General features: G+C 42.7%; 1 protein-coding gene across 1 annotated transcript in view; it reads right to left on the reverse strand.

The window, feature by feature from the left end:
• Positions 1–748: 748 nt before the first annotated feature.
• The window catches only part of SLCO2B1 (solute carrier organic anion transporter family member 2B1), a 101532-nt gene continuing 80089 nt past the window's right edge, over positions 749–22191 (reverse strand). The window contains exons 11-15 of the mRNA XM_027848319.1: positions 20133–20305; positions 18803–18867; positions 16101–16221; positions 13615–14844; positions 749–912 (exon numbers count right to left, since the gene is read on the reverse strand). Of these exons, the coding sequence (XP_027704120.1) occupies positions 14664–14844; positions 16101–16221; positions 18803–18867; positions 20133–20305 (540 nt within the window). The 3' untranslated portion in view covers positions 749–912; positions 13615–14663. The remainder of the gene's footprint in view (positions 913–13614; positions 14845–16100; positions 16222–18802; positions 18868–20132; positions 20306–22191) is intronic.

The raw sequence follows: 22191 nt of genomic DNA on the forward strand, positions 1-22191 counted from the left end.
AGAGTTATGCAAAATCATCAGCCTTACTCTTTCTTCCAGTCATTGAAGTCCAGTGGTAAGACAAAAGTCAAGATGACCAGTGATGGCCCAGGATGCAGTGGATGACTTTGGCCATAAGCTCCCTAAGGACAGGTGCTGTCTTCCTTTTGATTGTATTTACCTCCCCAGCACTTAACATAAGGCTTGGCACATAATAAGCCCCTACTGTGGTTGTGTTGTCTTCTGGACATTAGATTAGAAAAACTGGGTTCAAGTCTCACATCTATCATTTACTAGCTGTATAGTTTTGTTTTGTTTTGTTTTTTTAGGAGAGACAATCAGGGTTAAGTGACTTGCCCAGGGTACACAGCTAGTAAGTGTCAAGTGTCTGAGGCTGGATTTGAACTCAGGTCCTCCGGACTCTTAGGTCAGAGCTCTATCTACCGCGCCACCTGGCTGCCCCCGAGCTGTATAGTTTTGAGCAAGTGAATTACTTCCCCTCTCTGATCCATAGGGTTTTTTTTCTTTCTGGAAAATGGAGGATTTTTACTAAATGTTCTCTAAGATTCCTTACTGATTTAACATTTTGTGATTTCAGTGAGTGGATTTTATAACCTACAAAAGCATTTTATAGTTTACAAAGAACTTTCCAGAGTTCAGTGTACTTTAAGGTTTGAAAATGCTTTCTTCTTTATTCTCAGCAACATCCCAGTGAGATTGACAGGGCAGGAATTATTGTCCCCATTTTACAGATGCAGACACAGAAGACTAGAGAAATGAATTCAATTTATTTTGCCTTTTAAGTCATAGGATTGTCCTTGAGCTGTCACTGACTATGAACCTTGGTGAAGGAAATATAGCATGTCCAGATGCAACTTCACAGACTGATCCTGTCTCAGAGTATCAGGGTCTTCATACTGGCAGACAGAGGGGCTGGGAAATGAAGGAAAATCAATAAAAATGTAAATCTTATCAGTTAAAGCCTGCCCCAACCTGAGCTCTGGCTGTGGGGAAAGATAAGACTGTACTGGACAAGAGAGGCTCAGATGAGCCTGGGTTGAGACAGAGTACGGGATGGAGTTGGAGCTGGTAAAGAGGAGGGAGAGAGAGAAAAAAACATCCTTTAAACTAAGGAGACATGAAGGGAGTGGGAAACAATGGAGAAAAGGATGAGAGGGAGAAATGATCAGGAGATTTGAACCCCCGGAGGTTTCTCAAGATCAAGGTCTTTCCCCTTTCATATCAGGGGCTCCTTGAAGGGAGGGCCATGTCCTCCCCCCAGAATGGGAATTCTCAGGCGGCAGAGGCCAATTCTCCTCAATCATGCATGCGTGTGTGTGTGCAAGCACATGTGTGTGTGCGCGTGTGTGTGATTCCCTGAGGTTTGGAGGCTATAGAGAGATGTAGAATCTCAGAGCTGGGAAGAACTTCAGAAGGCATCTAATACAATCTTTATCTGCAGCACCTCCAACAACTGGCAGTATCCCTCTGCCTGAATATCCCCAGTAATGAGGAGCTCTATACCATATGATGCAGGCCCTTTAATTTCTAGCAACTCATATTTTCATGCTCCTACTTCGACTGAGCTGAAATCTTCTTCTCATTTCTCTTGTTGCTGCAAGTTCTGACTTCCCAAGTCACAGAAATTTGCTCTCTCTGCTCTATGACAGCCATTCAGGTACTTGAAGCATCAGTTACGTCCCATGAGACTGGATACCTGCTGATTCACTTACAGAATGATTTTCAGGACTTTCCCCATTTTTGGTTCCCCTTTTCTGAAAATGTTCCAGTTTATCAATGTCCTTCCTAAAATGTGACCAGAACCTAACATGAAACTATTCAGGGGTTCTTGGGCTTTGTGAACTTGTTTTAAAAATATTTTGAATATAATACAAAAATGAAAAATGAACTTGAAAAATAATTTTCAATATAATTAGTTTCCTTTGTAAATTGTATTTTTATCTGTTAAAAACTTTTTTTAGGGGCAGCGAGGTGGTGCAGTGGATGGAGCACCGACCCTGGATTCAGGAGTACCTGAGTTCAAATCTGGCCTCAGACACATAACAGTTACTAGCTGTGTGACCCTGGGCAAGTCACTTAATCCCATTGCCTAGCCAAAAAAACCCCAAAAAACCCAACTTTTTTTGAGAGGTTTTCACCCAACTGCCAAAGGGATCTATGAAAGAAGGAGATGAGCACTTACTATGTGCCAGACTGCGCTAAATGCTTTACAAATATTATCTCATTTGATCCTCACAATAGTCCTGGGAGGTTAGGGATATTATTATCTTTATTTTTATAGTAGAGGAAACTGAGGTAGACAGCGGTTCAGTGACTTGCCCGAGGTCACATTTTTGACTAGTAAATGTCTGAGGTCACATTTGAACTCAGATGTTCCTGACACCAATTCCAGTACTCTTTTTGTTACATCACCCAGCTGTATCTCTATGCCATAAAAGGTTAGGAACACCTGTTCTAGGTAGTCTGATCAGGGCAAAGGATTATCATTTCTCTTTCTCTGGATGCTAGACTTCTAATCACAAAATCTAAGATAGAATTAGCTATTTTTTAGCTACCATTTCACACTGTTTAATCATAATGAGCTTGCAGTCTATTAAGACCCTCCAGACCTTTTAAAATACAAACCATGTTTTCTCCATTTTATACTTGTGAAGTAAACTTTCAAAATTCAAGTATACATGTATCCTCACTAAATTTTATCCTACTAGATCTGGCTCATCATCCTCTTGAGAGTTTTTGAGACCCTGGCTCTGTTATATAACTTGTTAGCTATCCAAATCAGTTTTGCTTCATTTGCAAATTAGATAGACATGAATCTATGTCTGCTTCCACAATACTGATAAATATGTTGAATGGTGCAGAGCCAAGGTCAAACCCTGGAGCACTCCATTAGTGACTATTCTCTAAATTGACTTCCTCATAATGGATCCATTAATGATTACTCTTTGCATTCAGTCATGGAAAGATGTGTCTAGCCTACCTCTATCCATCTTGTCCACAGGGATAATACAGCACTTACATGTACCCCCAACTTGTACAGTAGGTCCCCTAGATAAAGGTATCCTAGCTTCAAGGCACTCTGTCAATCTATATCTACTCAAAAACCAAAGATTTTGAGCCCCCATCCACTTGTTTATTTTTAATAGTCAGCCAGTGGTCACAATGAATTCAAGTGAAAGGTATTTAATGAAAAATAAGTAAAAGGAAGAAAAATAGCAATGAATTATTTTCTCCATTAACTTGATGCATACTTTCACAAATATACATATCATCAATGGGAAGAATGAATAGACTTAAGGAATTTTTGTGAGGGACTCAATCATGTAATCAACATGTGGTTGGCCAATATGTTTGGAGGGGAAGCTCTGGTGCTGTAAGGCTGATGATGTCTTCTGGTGAGTATATTGCACTATTCCCATAAGCCCGGTTCCAGGATGATCTTCCAATGCTTTCATTAGCTGCTACTCAGCATTGCTTCACTGGTCCCATTGCCAATGCTGACTGTTACCAGGCATGATTCCATGGGCACAAAGTTGTAGAGCTTCACTTTACTTGTAGATTTGGTAAGAGTGTTATCTCTTTCTCAGAAGGCAGAGTGGACTCTGCCATCACTTTTTGAACTTAAAGCTATTGATTTTCTTATGAAGGGTTTTTGTTTGTTTTTGCTTTTGTTTTTTTTAGAAAAGTAGGAACCTTATAACCCAGTTACGATAGTAGGGAAAAGATCACAGCTTTTTTCCCATAAGGAGGGACTTTTCTGTCTCAGAATTTTGATTAGAATGGCTCTTCCTTTCCAAAAGGAGAGTCCTTGCTCTAGATGCCAAACTCGCTGGACTCTAGAACAGCGCTACCCCTAGCAAACCACTGTCTTCAGGCTTAAATTTATTTTATCACTTCTACCTCCTGCTCACCAAAGGCAGACAACACAAAGCAAGAAACATTTTAAAAACACTTCCTCTCTGCCAGTCTCCATGCTAATCAATGGGGATACAGATGAAAACAAAAAGGATGATGGCCCATGCCCTCAAGGAGCTTACATTGGAATTGTGGAAGACATCACACAGAAGGAAGCTCAAGAAAGGATTGAGGAAGGAGGAATGAAGGTACCTGTGTGAAGCCATGGTGCTGAAGTCCAGAAAGTCAAAAGCACAGTGAGAAAAGAAATGAAGGTTGGTCATCCTAGGCCATTCCCCAAAATGGAGGGCCCTTGAAGAACTTACCAAGGAGAGAAAGGGCTGGAAGGGGCATAGAGGTGTTTCTCTCTGACTCAGAGTCCAAAATTTCATGTCATCCTGTTTAATTTATGATGGTGAAACTATATTTAGCATCCATATTAGATGCTGCCCTCTCTTCCAAAATTGGCAAGGGCTCTCAAGAATTGGGGTCTCCAGTTTCTCAACCTCCAAATTCTTTTCCTCTCCCATAAAAATGAGAAGGGGGAAAGGCACAACAAATTAAGCCCAAGGGACAAGGTTATCATCTTACTCTTGCCTAACTGCAAAAATGTGAAAGGTTCCCCCCCCCAAATCCCTTGCTGAAAAAAAGGCATGAAATGTAGATTATTTAGAAGTGATCCATATTCCAAGTAGGGACTGAAACAGGGAACTCTCTTACAATCATGAGCTTCTGCTATTAAGTTTAACAAGGTGAGATGAAGGAAGTTTCTTCTTATTATTGTTCTTGATGTTCTTCTTCTGAATTATCCTTTTTTTTCTAGATGATGGGAAACACTTCAATGGCATGTGATTATTGTTGTTCAGTCATATACAACTCTTCATGACCCCATATGGAGTTTCCTTGGCAAGGTTACTGGAGTGGTTTGCCATTTCCTTCTCCAGTGGATTAGACCGAGGTTAAGTGAGTTATTTAGGATCACACAGCTAGTGAGTCTCTGAGGCTGGATTTGAACTCAGGTCTTCCTGATTCCAGGCCTAGTGCTCTATCGGTGAAGCTATACAGCTGCCTCAATGGTATGTGATTGATCTCTTTATTCCCATCTTCTCCTGAGACAGTGAGAAGAGGGACAACTAGTTAGCTCAGTGAAAGGATAGAGTTTATGTATTCATTTATTTTATTTTTGTCAAGAAAACACCAAATGGGGTCATACAGAGTCGAACATGACTGAAAAACAACTGAACAACAACAAGACCTCATACCTTAGGGTAGGAATAGGTCCCAGGCTTTAGTGTAAGACTGAAAAGTAACTCTTACACAGGAGGAGTATTCTCATAGGCTGAGAAAACTTGGTTGGTCCTAAGTATAGTCTCTAAATATCAAGCCATTTAAGAACCGAAGTTATTCTGGAAGGTGGAGCAAGTGTACCATTCCAACTAAACATTATGCTTCATGAGGGACAGGGTAGTAAAGAGACTTCTTCTTATTAATAGATAATCTCTAGAGCATGACCAAGTTTCCCATAGGGGAACACTCTTCCTGAGTAAATTTACCCCAGTTCCAAATACTTTTCACACTTAGTCTAAAGCCTGTTAATTGATTGAAATTTATTCTCACCTCCTTAAGTAGCAGGACATCCTGTCCCTTACTTTAAGTGGGAATAGAGTGATTCAGTTGAGTCAATCAATCAATCCCACTCTTAATTAAATGGTTGAAGTTATAATGCAGGTGGGGCACCAGAAGGTGGCAAGCAATCAGGGAAGGTCCTGAGTGGCTAAAAGGGAGCTTGGCCCTGGAAGCCAAAACATTAGCTTTAGGCATTGAGCAGGGGTCTTGAAAAGCTGTGGGCAATCACTCCATTAGCTAATCTTACCTGTGTCCCCTCTGTGTGCTCAGCCATGTTAATGTGCAAGAGAATGAGGACATTTGGGTGCTGCCCTTGGCAAAATCTTAATCTTACTGGGAAGATGGGATTCATATAAGGAAAGCAAAGAATAATCTCTCCCTGTTTCTATCTTATTCTTTCTCTTTCACTATTTCCATCTCTATCTTTCTGTCTTTTCAATCTATATTCCTAGTCCTAATCACATTTTTGACCCTTAATCCCACATTGCTGTGTACTGAACCTGAACATATCTTAACTGTCTCATCAATATCTCAAACTTATCATGGTCCAAAACATCACTGATCATATTTCCAGGAAAACTGGATCCTCCTCCAACTTTCCTCTTTCTCTCAAGGGTACTACCATTCTTCTAGTGGTCCAGGTTGGTAAACTTGAAATCTTGGACTTCTCTCCCTCTTCCCCACTGCCTGTTCTTGTCTTCTCCCTCCCCCTGCCTCTAAATCAATTGCTAGGTTTTGTCAACTCTACTGACACATCTGTCACACCTATCCCCATTGCCACCACCCTAAACTGAATCTCTTGTGCCCTTTTGCCTGGACTATGGCAACAGCTTTCCAGTTATTTTCCTGGCCTCCAGTCTCTCCCTTCTCTGAAAGGAGTACAAACTCGCTACAACCTGACTTCATACAACCTTTCCAACTTTATTTTACATTATTCCCCATCACACATTCTATGGTCTAGCCAGACCAGACTACTTTCAATACCTTGTACTTGACATTTTCTCTCATTTTTCTTTGTACTTACAGACTCTACCTTTTATACCTGGAATGCATTCCTCCCCCACCCCAATCTCTTCGAATTCTCATCTTCCTTCAAGATTCAGCTCAGGCACCACCAGATATATTCCATGATCCCCTTTATTGTCAATGCCCTCTCCTCAGTTTACTTATCTGCAAATATCTTGTATCTCCCCCCTCTCCTAAGTAGAATGTAAGTTCCTTGAGTGAAGAGAGTTGTTCATCTTTGTTTCCATCTCCCCATCATATGATCTCATATGCCTACTTCTCATTTCTCTATCTTTATGAGAATATTGACAGAGGTTATCTTTTATGAAAAGAAAAAAACCCATCTTTTAAACAAATAATTCTCTATAGCATATCACATCTTTTGAGTCACACAACTACCAAAAAGGTGCAGAAAATTCCCCTTATTGATGTTTATTATTTGTTGATTACAAAAAAAAAGCAGCATTTGATGCAGCAGAGCTAAGCATGGTCCAATGAGGATTATCTCATACATGGTTTTAAAACAATACAAGCTTCCTTGACAAATACAACCACAGAGAAAACTCTCTTTGGTGACTATGTGTACCAAGTGAGGCACAAAACAGAGATATGCTCACCTAAGGTGTTTGCCACTGCCATGGAAGATGTTTTATGTAAGGTCTAAAAGTGAGAGAGATTCCTATCAATGCAGAGGTCCTCCAGAAGCTCTAGTTTCTGAACAATATTTTGTTGATCAGTCAAGCTCCCAAATATTACAGGGGCTCCTCAATGAAATAAATGAGTATGAGAAGGAGACCAGTCCAAGAAATTAATAAAGAACAAAAAAAACCCCATGGATACAATAATGCTTATTGTTCAGACTATGACAATGAAGCTGATGGCCAGGCCATTGACTTATTACCAATGTATATATTTGGGATTAAAAACTTCTGATAAATAGGGAGCTGAGCCCAAAACAAAGCAGGAGAGAGTGGGTTGGATCCCAATAGGAGAATTGTACAGTGTTTTTAACCTCCCTGATATTTCTCCCTTGTACAAAGGCTCACCTTTTTTTTTTTAAATTTTTAATGCAAATATTTTCCCAGGGATACTCTGTGTCTGCCAATCTTGGGACACCATAATCTCTAAGTAGTTAAAGTTGCAGGTGGCCTAAAGGGCAATAGAGGCACATAAGTTGTATACAAATAAGCTGTAGCATATCTCCAGGGATGACCTATGTGCAATAAATGGCATGAGGGAATCACTGAGGAAATGTATGATTAGAAAAAGGTGGCCAGATAATATGACTGAGTGAGGAATGAGATGGATAGCCTGAGGACTTCATTGATATTCTTGAAATGTTATTTTTTTAAAAAGACATAGAGGAAGGCCTCTAGCACATGTAGAGGACCTATGGAAGAACATGGGTGACTGCTGTATGGAGGGGAAAGAGTTGGAATTCTGAGATCTATCCATATTGAAGAGATCACAGATCCTTGGGATTGTTTGTAGGATCAGGCTCGATGCTGTGGTTTGCATAGCCAACATATATATCATAAAGCTAAGGAATTTGGAAATATGGATTGAGGGAAAGAAAAATGTTTGTGAGTGACTTGATTTAGGGCTTTCCATTCCTCTGCTTTTCATTCTTCCATTAATTTGAAAATAACATCAAAAAGATCATGGAGTTAAGGAATACCTAGAAGACTCCTAACAATTTGTTGGAAAGGGTAGCCTCTAAAATTCTACTGAATAAGTAGGTTGACAATTAGACATTAAGTAGGAAGGCAGGAAACAAGAATTCATTAAGTGCCTGCTATTTGCCAGGCACCATGCTAAGCACTTTACAAACATCTCATTTAATCCTCACAATAACCCTGTGAGGTAGGTGCTGTTGTCACCCTCATTTTACAGCTGAGGAAATTGAGGCAAACAGAAGTTAAGTAACTTGCTCAGGGTCACACAATGTCTGAGGTAAAATTTGAGCTCAGGTCTTTCTGACTGTAGGCCCAATACTCTATCCACTGTGCCACCTAGCTGGAGAGTTATAAGGACTTCTTAACCCTATGTCAGATAGGGCTTTCAGAAAGAGAGTGCCCTTAGTGATCAAGAAGCTGAGGCTAGAAAAAGGTTGACTTAATGCTTGTGAGCACTGCTTAACTTTATGACAGTTCTACGTTCAAAAGAATTTGGCTTCTTGAAAGACGTCTCTAATATCTATATTTTATATAATTCCGTGTGTACATGCTGTTTCCCCTGGATAGATTGTAGACTTCTTGAGGGCAGTTACTGTTTTCTCTTTTGTCTTTGTATCCCACATGGTTCTTGATGTTTATTAAAATCTTATTTATTGATAGGAGAGAAAAAACCTATCACAGCTTTTCCTGTGATCTGATAACCTCCCTTGAGGGGGGGAGAAAAACAGCTTAGGGTTTCTTCCCCCTAGCCTGATGGCTGGTTTGTGAGGTCCCTGTCTTGCTGAAAGCTGTTACTTAAGCCTTTGAATTTTAAGCTAAAAGAGAGATGACAGAAGCCAATGTACTGCTATTGTAGAAGATGTAACACTTCAGCCCATGACTCCAGCTGAAGCCGGAAGTTGGAAGCAGAGAAGAAACACCACCTCAAGCTTAGTGGAGTTATGCCTGCCAAGGACCAGAAATGATATCTATAGCATGTACTCTATCATTATCTCTGAAAGAAAGGCCAGCAAGAAACAATGCTCCTCAGAGACGATATCACGTGCAAGACCATCAGGGACAGGCCAAGTGGAAGCAGTATGATGACATGATCAGAAGACTAACCCTTTGGCATCAGACGTGGGAGGTGTCTTCCACATATGCCCTCAGGCTATATGTTCCCTTATGTATGACTCTTCCTGTGTGTTTCCTTGGCCATATGTGTTCCTTATACATCTTAATTAGTGTACCTACTCTTCCTACCACTGATGTGTGTATTTGTGGGACTGTGATTCAGGTTTATGGGGGAAATGTTTTTTGGTACTTTTTAATTATCTTATTTCATTTCTTTAATTATACCATTTCATTGCTTTGAATTAACTTTTCTCTCTGGTTGACTGCTAAAAGTAAGCACACTTCTAAGCTTTGTCTTTCAGTGGATGAAGATACATTGAAATAGTCTGACAATTTGATACACATGGTGTGTGTGGGTTCTCTGACCCCTCACCCTTTAGATATGAAAGTAGCATCAGTGCCTACAATATGGTAGATGCTTAGTAGGTGAGAAATAATTCATTTGGATCCCTACTCTATTCCAATCAGTATTAATCAGTTTGATATTTTACATAAATCATATAGGGACAATTAGATAAGATAGGTTCTTATAGTAGGCCTTTATGATAGGTCTCAAACTTTAATGTCACGTTCACTACTTATTTATCAAGTTATGAGGCTCATTTGCACAACCACAAGAATGATGACAAAGATATCTCCATCTTGTTTTGCTCAAATTCCATGACCAAACCCAGCATGGGTCGGATGCCTTGATTCTTTGGAAAGTCCCCCAACTTGTTTTTTGTTTTTTTGTTTTTTATCTCCAGATCACTCTCTCATGTGCAGCATGAGCAGGTAGCCATCTTATATAATCACTTAGTCAGTGGAGATGACCCATGCTTCACCCAACCTGGGACCCTCCTGTCATATGTTATTTTTAACCCTCAAAAGTAAGGTCTGTCAATCGAGGAGATTCTGTATTTTACCATACCTCTTTGGCATATTTGGGTATCAAATTCTATAAAAACAAGGTCCTGGGGGCCAGGGGCATCTCAGCTCATGAGGAAGATCTGAAGTCCACTTCAGAAGAGGGGGCTGCAGACACTTTAATAAAGTGCTATTGGCTCAGAGCTCTGCCTCAGTGGTTTTTCTTGCAGATTGGGCAATTGTAATTCCCATAGTGGGAACTTAAAAGTTTGTTAAGTGGAATTTTTTGTCTGTCCTTGTCTTTCATGTGCTTTCCTGCCTTATCCAGTATGTTCTTCCCTTTCCGTCTCTCTGTCCCTTCCTTTTCTCCATCTCTGTCTTCAGGAGCTCTGGCCAGTCTGATTTGGTTCTAACTCCCCTTCTCCTCCACCTCCCCTTCTCTTTGCAATCCGTCTTTCCTCTCTCCTTCTCTCTCATTCTCAAACCTCCTTCTAGCCTGCCAGGCCCTGCCCCTGAGGGAATGGCAGGGATGCACAGGCTTCAGAGGAAGGAAAGAAGGAATTATCTCTATTGGGGGCTCAGTCTTAGGTTTGTTTACACAGATGGATGGGGTTAGTCAGCCAGGAAAGAAGCCCTGCCTTCAAGGTCTCAAGGAAATCAGGTGGCTGAACAGAAAAGAAAGATCATCATACATTTTCACGCACAACATACAGTCAACCCTACCTCCACACATTTTTTTTAATGTTGCTTGGTTAAGTAAGTATTCTCAAAGGTTTTTGTTTTTGTTTGTTTGTTTGTTTTGTTTTGTTTTGATAAGGCAAAGTTACTTGCCCGCAGTCACACAGCTAGTAAGTGTCAACTGTCTGGTCTGAGACCACATTTGAACTCAGGTCCTCCTGACTCCAGGGCCGGTGCTCTATCCACTGAGCTACCCAGCTGCCCCAAGTTGTTTATATCTAGTGCTTACACTTTCTTTTTGTTTCGTTTTGTTTTTGGTTAGGCAATGGGGTTAAGTAACACACAGTTAGTGAGTGTTATGTATCTGAGGCCGGATTTGAACTCAGGTCCTCTTGACTCCAGGGCTGGTGCTCTATCCATTGCGCCACCTAGCTGCCCCTCAAATATTTTGAGGACGATCTTTACCCCCCTCTCTATTGAGAAAATCAGAGGCCATGTCTTGTCCCTTCAGAGTGGGGTCTTCCTGAAAGCAAAGGCCATGTCTTTTCCTAACAATGAGGACTCACTGTGGGCTGAGTTGGTATCTTATCCCTCACACTGGGGGGCTCCCTGAGGAAAAGTGGTCTTCTCCTCAGGTCAGAGGATGTCTGGACCCTCAGAAGGTCCCTAAGAAAAGGGAATGATCCTCCTCCTCCTCCTCCTCCTCCTTCTCTTGACATTTCTCCTCAAAGTTTAGCACAAGGGTGTCTCCTGGTTGTGCTTAACCAATGCTGGCTGATTGACCATCCCATTCTTCATCGACTGTCAGTGACCAGATAGGAGAGACCTTTGTCATAGAATATACATCAGACCTATCCTCCCATCCTCCCTCTGATATTTCCCCCTAACGTTTTTGTTTGGCTTTCTCTTTTGCTATTATTATATCCTGCCTGCATCATGGCTATTTGTGTATTTGTCTAATTTCCCCTATTAGGTTGTAAGCTCCCTGAGAACCATGTCTGATTTATCTTTGTGTCTCCCTGTGACAGACCAGCCTCATAACACTGAACATAGAGTTCTGACTGTGATAATCATAACTATCTTTTCTGTAGCAGGTTAGGGTTCCTAAAACACTTCCCCTCACCCCCATAGTACTAAGAAGTAGGTAGTGTAATTACCCCATTTTACAGATGAGGTAATTGAGGCTCAGTAAGGTACTGGGATTTACCCAGGGTTGCACAGGTTGGTAAGTATCCAAAATGGAATTTGAAACCCATTATTCTAATGCTTAGAATTCAATGTTCTATTGTACCATGCAGGTGCTAAACACATTTGCTGAATTAAATCAAATTGAATATAGTCCAACTCCTTATAAGCAAAGAATGTCTCTTATGAACTTTGGAGGGGAATAGCCATGTTTTGGGATGAGAAGTTCATTAGTTAAATTATTATTTTACACTCTAGGGGAAACATTGACCTCCATGAAACCTCTATGAAAACAGGAGACTCCCTGATTGGCCAAGAGTGAGCCAGGGATTGGTAGAATGAGCCAATGAGCTCAATCCAGTGAGCCAAGAGGACAAATTACAATAATTGGTGAGTGTTCTAGGGAAGATACCACCATTCTCCAGGGCCACCAATGACTTGGTGTTGTGTGGCTCATAGCCCAGAGAGAATTATGAACTAAGTTCAGCCTAGGATGCTTCAGTTAAGGACTAGATTAGACAATTAAGGTAGCATTTAGTTTGAGACTAGATCTGCATCTCTAGCCTCTGCGTATCTAACACTCTATGGGTTGTTATTTCTGGATTTATATATTCTTTTTTCCCTTTTGAACAAACTTCATGAAATGTACTCATGGAATCTAAAGAGTGAGAAGATGAGATAGGAGGGAAGACAGATAGAAATGGGTACACACAGGGTGATAATTAGCAATTCTCATGCTTCAGGGAGTTTCACCTGAGTAGGGGGTAGCAGTCCAAGAGACAGCTTGAGCATGGATCCAACTACAATGGCATAGGGGGTAGTTAGTCTCCCAGACAGTCCGGCCCTGGCTCCTATAGGGGTTAGGAGGGAGACTGGGCATTAGAAAGGGAGACACACAGTAATGAGCCTTTGTGGGGGAAGACAAGGGCTAGCTAATGGAAGATAAGGCAGAAGGACAGAGCTTGCTATAGGTGGAAAGTTCAGCCCTGGCAGGAGAGGCATAACCCCTTGGATGTCAGCATCCGGGGTGAAAATTCTAGGGTACCTTATCTTAGTAATGGCTCTGGATACAGGGACCAGGAATTGAGGCAACAGAGGTAGAAGGGAGAAGGTGACCAAGAATTGAGGCAGTGACAGATATCTGAGGCCAGGAAACCAAACCAAGCTCTTAGGGGTCAGGAAGATCTACTGGATTCAGGGTCACAGGGATCACAGATTTAGAGCTGGGAGGGGCCCTCGAGGTGATTTAGCCCATGGTCTTTCTTGAAGTGTTCTCAAGAGGTAGAGAATCAGAGCTAAAAGGTACCTGAAAGACCATCATAAATTCATAAGTCCAAAGGTAGAAGGGACTCCAGAGGGCATTGGGTATAACCTCTTCCTTTTACAGATGAGGAAACTGAGGCCTAGGGAGGTTAAGTGACTTGCCTACCATCACAAAGACAGTAAGCATCAGCAATGAGATTTGAACCCAGATCCTCTGATGCCAAAGTCAGTGTCCTTTCTACTGTAACACATCCTACCCATCTGCTGTACCATTACCTCCCCTTATTTTACACAAAGAGAACAGGCTCAGGACAAGAAAATGACTTACCCAAGGTGACTCGAAGGATTTTGTAGAGATTAAAGGCAACCTTTTCTCATCCAAAGGTTGGGGGAAATCTCTGCTTTATGTCAGTTCTGGATGAGGGATCTAGGCTTGGGCAGGAATTTGGCAAGAAGAAGCATTTGTTTTGTTAGAAAAAAGGAGGAATTCCCTGGATGGATGCCTGGCCAAAGGTAAGAGGTGACTATCTATAGTTGGTGTAAACAGTGGCTTGTGAAAGCAAGGGGAACTATATCTCTGGATAAGTGCAACAGTATAATGAAATAACCCTGCCCCCAGGCAAATTTGCAAACCTGCCAGGAGCTTAGGCAAAGGAACCTGGGGCTGGTTGTTCTCGGTCTGGGCTCTAAGAATGATCAAAGGGAGAGTATAAAAAATGGAGGCAGAGTATACAAGGGACAGTCAATCTCTGATGTTAGTGATTGTCAATTCATTCCTGGAGATGAGTGCTCAGCATCCTTGACATGTATTTCCTAGGTAACAGGTTGAGATGAGGTCCAGGAACACGGAAGCTCCCATATGCATGGTGAGCTTGGAATCCTGTCTCTCCATTTCCCCATGTGTGAATTTGTATCGTGACCCTGGGGGTTGGTCCTCTTGTCTCTTTGTTTCTAGGAGAGCTGAGATCACTGGAGAAAGAATCCATTGGTCTCTGTCTGTGGGTAGCAGAGATGAGCCAACATTGAAAGCAAGCAGGATGGCCAGATCATTATGGGGACTGGCTTTTGATGATCTCTGGCTCTGTACGGAATAAGGCTCTCTATCTGAGGCTTTCTCACTACAAGAAAATGAGAGTACTGAGAGAGCATCTGACAATGTCTTCCAGTCCCTGAATGGTTCTTTGGGGACAAGATCCCAGGTGACCAGTCTCCATTTGCCCCTTTCACTTAGACATAGCCCCCACACCATCCCCTGGTAGAGGACTCCAGTGAAGGCTATATTTGTTGCAGATGTTATCCCTTCTCCTCATCATTGGTAGGGTCCTTTGCCCCCTCCAGAATGGAGTAGGGAGGCAGGCCGGGCCTGGGGCAGCTGTCTCACACTATGGATTCCCCAGATCTCTTCTCTGAGCTGAGGATCAACTTCTCCTCCTGGGAAACAGAGCCATGCTGGGACCCAGAGCAAGCAGCCTCCTTCTCCTGCTGTCGTAGGATGATGAACACCAGGGTGAAGCAGACCAGTGTGCCCAGCTTGTAGAAAAACTGAAGCCCAATGAACCTGGAAGAAGAAGGAATGGGAAAGGCCATTGGGCTGCGGTCATGAACTCCACTGAGGTTTCCCTCAATGCATCTTCCTGAATATATCCCATTTGAGGGGAAGGGTGCACCCTAACGAGGGAAGAGTCTGAGAAAGGCACTCTTCATCAAATCCAGTGGCCCTATCTTTGGAAGAAAAGATTATGTTCTCCATAGCCATCCCCATATCCCCAAATTCTCAGGAGCCCTCATTGTTGTCTCTCCAAATCTTGGTTGCACTTCAAGATCAGCTCCATCTCCATTCCCTCTAGGAGGGCTTCTTTGGCCACTCCAGTTTGCACTAATCTTTCCCTTCTCTGAAACTATTAAACTTGAAGTTAGCATTACTAAACTGGATGGATGTTAGGCAATTTTAAACCAATCACTTTATAGAGGAGGCAACTGGGGCCTAGTAAGTGGCAGTAACTTGTCTAAGGCCACACAGTTATTAAGAGACAGATGTGAGAATGAAACCCAGGTCCTCTTAATCTTTGGCCAGTGTTCTTTCCACTAAACCATTATTTCAAATACTCTGTCCCATTCACAAATTCAGAAAATAATCATTTGTTGGATCATATGTTCTGATTTTGGATTCCCATAAAACAGCATCAAAATGCTCAAAAGCGATCCAGGCCTAGGGCTGGAATTCCAAGGCATGGCTCAAGATTAAGTAGATTGAAATCAACCAGTTTGATCTTGGTGGGATTAAAATCTATTTGAGTCTCTCTTTGGATTCAGAGACAGTCCAGCACCCTGATGTTAGAATGGGCAGAGGCCTCAGAACACCAAGCGTGGAGGGTTAAAGGGTTTTAGAATACGAAGCACAGAATTTGAGAGCTGGCAGGGGCCTTAGAATATAGAACATTGGAGCCATGTTCTGGGTGACTGACTCCCTCAGGAAATATCTCAGTTTCTCAAACTGGAATCCCTGTACAACTGCCAGACAACTCTTCTCTCCTAAGTCATTGACCATTTCAGAGAATTTCTAGACTTCCTGTGATGTCATGCTTTTTAGTGGTTTCTTTCTGATCCATTCCACACATGGTAACAAGAGTTATCTTTTTGAACAGCTCAAGTCCCTTGGTCCCCCTCTTCTCAAAACCCAGAATTTATCTATAAAATCCACCCTGGGTCCGAATTTGGGATAAAATCCCTGTTTCTGGACAGCCCGAGTAGGGCTTATTCTGTAGTCTTTCATTCTCCCTCCCTCCCTGACCACACACAGCTTGTGGGACTCACCGATGCCTGAGGACGGTATGGTCATAGTATCGACAAAGGGACCGCATCCCACAGGTATCAGCCCAGAAGACACAGGCAGTGTCAATAGCAATGCCATGGATCACGGGGCTGGGCATCCAGGCTGTGAGAGAAAATACGGGTTATATAAGCGGGATTCAGACCTATGGGGATCTACTGCTCCTCTCCAGGGCTGATGGGGGCTATGAGTACACACATTCCAAGCCAGTGATCAGACAGGACAGGGGTGAGAGTTCCAGGGTATTATTACAGGATAAGATACCAGACACTGAGGTCCTTTATCGAACTAAACTGCCAAGCATTCAAACTCTGCTTCAGACAGTGTAACTCTAATGGGCTGGCCACGTTGTTCGAATGCAAAACATACGCTTCCCAAAAAGACTATTTTATAGAGAACTCACACAGGGCAAGCATTCACAAGACGGTCAGAAGAAGCAATACAAGGACACTCTCAAGGTCTCTCTTAAGAACTTTGGGATTGATTGTGTGACAAAGGAGACAGGACCACCCAGCATGGTGTGCCCACATCAGAAAAGGTGCTGTGCTCTATGAGCAAAGCAGAATTGAAATAACTCCAGAGAAACGCAAGATGCACAGACTTAGAGAATCCACCGCAGACGTTCACATGGACGATTTGTGCCCGAGCTGTGGCAGAGCATTCCGAGCTCGTCTTGGTCTGCTCAGCCACAGCTGGGCACATTCAAACGTGACTCTAGCATAGTGATGTCATTTTGGTCCTCTTTGAGAGTGAAGGCCAACAACCACCAACACTGAGGGAAGGCTTTCTCAGATTTGGGGGGCTCCCTTGTTCTCCCCGGAGCCAGGTGCTCCTTGAGTACAGGGACTGTGTCTCCCTCTCAGACCAGAGGCTCTGTGAGGGCAGGGGCTACGTCTTCCCCTAAGACTAGGAGGCCCTCTAAGGGCTGGGCCTCACTCTAGGCCTACAAGGGGTGATGAGCAAGTATTCTCTGACTCCCTTCAGTAAATGGAAGTCAGTGGGAAGAATTTCAGTTAGATATTATTCCAGTAAGTGTTGGGAGACATTGGATATTTTACGAGGAGACATAGTGTAGATGCCTAACCTGAAATATATTAAGGAAAGCATCTTAGTGGAATAGAAGCCACTCTGTCTGAGGTAGAGGGTATTTAATAATCATAACTACCCACTTCTACCTATGATCGCAGATATCCAAAATACCTGGAATACATACTGGGGGCCTATCCTGCCCAGTTCTCTATGCATTAGGCCTAGCAAGAAGCAGGCTCTGAATGCTGCCCTTCCATTGTCCCTGCTGGAAGTTAGGTGAGCCTGGAGTGAAGCAGGCATTGGGGGCTGTCCTCCTATTCAGACTTGCAGCCAATTCAGGGACTTGGGGTTATCTTTCATGAGAAAGAGGATGGGGATGAGGTGGGACACACCGGCATCCAGCCAAGAGGGCAGAAATTCCTTCCCATCTGGCCACTGTGCTCTCCAAACCCTCAGCCATTTCCATATGACCTACCAAGGACCCCAGGGCCCTTCCATCCGCCTTGCAGTTGGACTCTCCTATGTGTAGTGTTTTTCCCACTTAGAATTCATTGACACTAAGGACTGCTTTATTTTTCTTTTTCTATCTCTAGCATTCAGCACAGAGCCTGACACCTTGTAAGCACTCAATACTTTCCCCCCCATTCATATTCATAGAAGCTCAAGGCTGGAAGGGATCTTAGAGACCACCTCATCTAACCCCTTCATTTACAGATGAAGAGACCATCAGAGAAGCATCATGGATTCAGTGTTGGAATCTCTGAGGTCATAGAGTCCAACCTCCTCATTTTACAGATGAGAAACCTGAGCCCCTGAGAAGTGAAATGATTTGATCAAGGTCACCTAGATGGTAAATGGCAGAGCTAGGGTTTGAACCCAAGACCTTTGTCTTTAAATCCAGTTTCCTTTCCATTGTTCCACACTGCTTGCAATTTGCCTAGGGTCACACAGCAAGCAAGTAGCAGAGATCTGAATCTAGGCTGTGTGATTCTAAATCCAGGCTTTTTTCCATGATACCAGACTTTCAGCCTTTTCTTCCTTCAAGTCTCAGCCACTTCCTCTATTGAGCTGTCCATGATCTCTCCTCTCCCAACCCCACCACTGTAGGAAGTGATCCTTTCTGTCCTTTCATCACATTCCAATGTAGATCATACATAGTTGAGCCCATGGTGTATTCCCTGAGTAAAATATAAGCTCTTTGAGGGCAGAGTTCACATTATTTTTCTGGTTTGTAGCCTCATTGTCATGAATAGGTGCTTAATAAAGATTTTTTGAATTGAGCTTGCTCTTATTTCTAAGATATCTACCTCTCTGTGAGGTAGCTAGAACAAGTAATAGCTAAACTTATTTTATAGATGAGGAAACTGAGACCAAGAGGAGAGAAATGAGATATTTAGGATCTCACAATGAGTGGGTGGCAGGGCCAGGACAAGGATGTGGGAATCCTGACTCTGGTTATTGTTACATATTGCTGCCTTTCTCAATTAGATGAGCTCTTGGGATTCTGAGAAGTCTAGGAGTCCATGACACCTTGGGCCCCTCAAATACTGATTAGAATACTATGTATATGTCTCCCTCTTCTCCCCTCCCATCCTACTCCATAACCAATCCCACTCCACCCCACCCCACCCCACCCCACCCCAGTTTTTATTTTTACCTAAAACTCTCATCAACATGAACTGGATTCCAACAGCCAAAGATTTATCTTCATTCTTCACCCCCCTACAAACCAAAGGCATCAGATGAGTCAAAGGGACTGGGAAGGTTTATCTTGCAAAAGAGAAAACTTAGGGGGAGCATGGAAACTACTTTTACGTTTTTGCAGGGCTATCACAAAGAAGAGAGATGAAACTTATTCTGCTTGGTCTTGGGGGAAAGAGTAAGAGTAATTGGTGGAAGTTGTAGTGAGGCAGTTTTTAGCTTCACATATGAAAAAAGCTTCATTACAATTAGAGCCATCCAGAAGTGAGAGGTGGTGGTTTGTCCTCACCAGAGCACTTCATGAGCAAAAGTTGGATGATCGCTAGTGTGGAGTAGTTTAAAGGAGGAGCTTGTTTCAGGATGGGCTTGGAGTAGATGCCCTCTAATTCTGAGATTCTATGACCCTCCTACTTGGTCCTGATCATTGGGTGACCCTCACCCTACCCACAGCTATGAAAAACTTAGGAATTAAGAAACCTACAGATGTAAGATCAGAGATCTAGAGCTGGAAAGGACCTCAGTGGACATCTAGCCCAGCCCCCTCATTTTATAAATGAGGAAAAAGAGGCCCCCTTGGAGGTCAAATGACTTGGCCAAAGTTGTCCAGGATTTAATTTGTTCACCAGTTCACTCATTAACTCATTTATCAATTTGTTTATGTAGAGATTCATTCATTGATTCTTCAATTCATCCATCTGATTAAATCATTCATTCATCAATGACTTCATAGATTCATTCATGTGATTTGTGATTTGAGTCCTTATTGTAGGCCTCCCATTGCTGGGTGGTAGTCAGAAAAGAAATGATGTGCCCATTAACTGATAGCTCATTTCCTTAGCTAATATAACAATGTCAGTTTCCATTTCTAGAAAGCTTTAGGGTTTATGAAGTACTTTCCTCAAAGCAACAGGGAGGTAGCAAATGCAAGGATCATTATCCTCTCTTTACAGATAAGGAAACTGAGACTTTGAGAAGTTAAATGACTTATCCAAGTTCAAATGGCTAGGAAGTGTCAAAGTTAGGACTTGAACTCAGATCTTTTACCTCCAGATTCAGACCTCTTCTCACTATACTATGTGGTTCATCATATTTTCTTCCAACAGACATTTCTGTTACCTTAGCCTATCATCTCAGAATGTGGGGTTGCTTCCACTCAATAAGCTATATATCACCCCTTGCATTCATTGTTGCTTTTGTTGTAATATGTGTAACTGCCCCATCACACAGTGTCATGTCCCCTCCAACCTGAGGGATGCCACAGTCTAGCTGGATGTGTGTGCCATTACCTTAGGATGAGCATGAAGGAGGGTGTGTGAGTGATGCTGGCCACTGCTGCTCCAAGACTGATGAGGAGGATGAAGGAAAGCAGCAGGTGACTACAGGGGGATTCACAGGAACCAGAGGTGACAGAACTACCCCTAACTCCTGAAATGAGGCAGCTGCAGTTGGTGTAGATAATCTGGAAAAGAAAAGGAGAGTCCTGGGGATGAGAGAGAGAAAGGTATTGGGGAGCCCTGGTAACACCTGGATGAAGGATTCTGCATGGGCCCTTATGCTCTCCTGTCCTACATCAGCTTCATAGGATACCAGGTCTTTCTTGGAGCTTTTCCATTGGATCTTTTCCTTGGTCCCTTGTACTCCTTACTAAACACCCCAAATCTATGAATCCCATCCAACCATGACTCCCAGAACCCCCTGGTCATTTTTTTGGTCCCTGATACTGCTGAACTTAAAGATATCCTTCTTTCCACCTCCCTACCCCAACCCCATTAACTTATTCCTTCCTTTGTCACTACTACCATAATTGGGTGACTGGTTCCAGGTTCCATTTCTTTCTGTCCCTTCTCCTCACTGTCTCCACATGTACTAAGACTCAAGAGTGGATTTTTTAGAGTTCATTCGCAAGGGACAAAGGAATATTCAATTCAGAAATAATACACCAAGAGGAGGGCAGAAAACAGATGTGGACAAAAGGAAATTATCTACTTTCAGATCAATTGGTCCTTATATTTTCTAACTTAATCCTTAACTCGTTCCCATGGAATAGCCTGACCTATGATCCTTTCCAGGCTAGGAGGTCACAGAATCACAGACTACCCAAGGGTCCTCAGAGGGCATCCACTGCAACCTGAACAAGAATCCTCTACAAGATCCTGGACAAATAGTCAAGGTCCATCAGGTCCAAATCCCTTTTTCATGTGATAGCCCTTTGCATACTTGAAAGGTCCGTGTTCAGCTCCCTCTTCACAGCCCAAGACAAGAATAGCGTCTTCCTTCCAAGACATGCCCAAATGCAAGTTGCATTCACCTACTTGGCTTCTCTAGATTTAACTCACTGGTCTAACCCAGGGGTGGGGTTAGGTCCTGTCTAGGTCCTTGGCTGCTTCCTTCTGACTGAGTCCAAGTTTTACAGAACAAATCCTTTTATCAAGGGGATTTGTTTTGTGAAGTTTGGATTCATCAAAGGGCTGCACTTGAGGACCTAGAGGGCCACATGCTGCAGGTTCCCCACCCCTGATCTAATCTAAAGTCCTAGTTCAACAATTAACTAAGTGGTCTGTTCTACCATCCCAGGCTACATCTCTACATCAAGACAACTGGAAGTCCACCAGATTGCGAAGCAGGTTTGTGGTACCCCATTCATATTATTACATAAGCACTTAACTAGTGAGCTATGCCCTCTCCAACCAAAGTGAGGGAGAGATAAAAAGAACCATTTTGTACCTTCCTGTCTCCAAAATTCAGATTAATTTGATACCATCTCTCCCTACAAAGGCTTAAGACAAATATTTCATTTCTCATCACGTCATCCAAAGGCCTCTTGTATCTCATCTCATCTCCCTCTCTCCCTCTCTCTCTCTCTCTCTGTCTCTCTCTCTCTCTCTCTCTCTCTCTCTCTCTCTCCCCCCTTCCCGTCAAAGCTTCACCTGAGCAGTAATCTTAACTAAAACATCCATGTCAAGTAGTCACCAAACCTCTTCTTGAATGCTTCCAGGAATGAGGAGCTCATTACCTTCCAAGGCAGCTCATTCTTTTGAATGGCTCTGATTGATAGGACAACTATTTTTTTTTTTTCTTCCATTGAGCCCACATCTGCCTCTCTACTATTTCCATTCCCTCTGGGATTAGCAGAACAAAGCTAATCACTTTTCTACCTGACAGCCTTCCAGACACTTGAAGACAGTATTTTGTCCTCAAATTCAAGTATTTGAAGAGAGGAGGCTCTCCTTGCCTCCCTCTTAGTTACTCAGTATACATCTTTTGCATCAGCTAGGCCAATTTCCTTCCTTACCATCTTCACTCCTTTTCTACAATTTTATCTATTCTTCAAGGCCTAGCTGAAGC

The sequence above is a fragment of the Vombatus ursinus genome, unplaced genomic scaffold (assembly GCF_900497805.2).
Source record: "Vombatus ursinus unplaced genomic scaffold, bare-nosed wombat genome assembly UNPS02005659.1, whole genome shotgun sequence".
NCBI lineage: Eukaryota > Metazoa > Chordata > Mammalia > Diprotodontia > Vombatidae > Vombatus > Vombatus ursinus.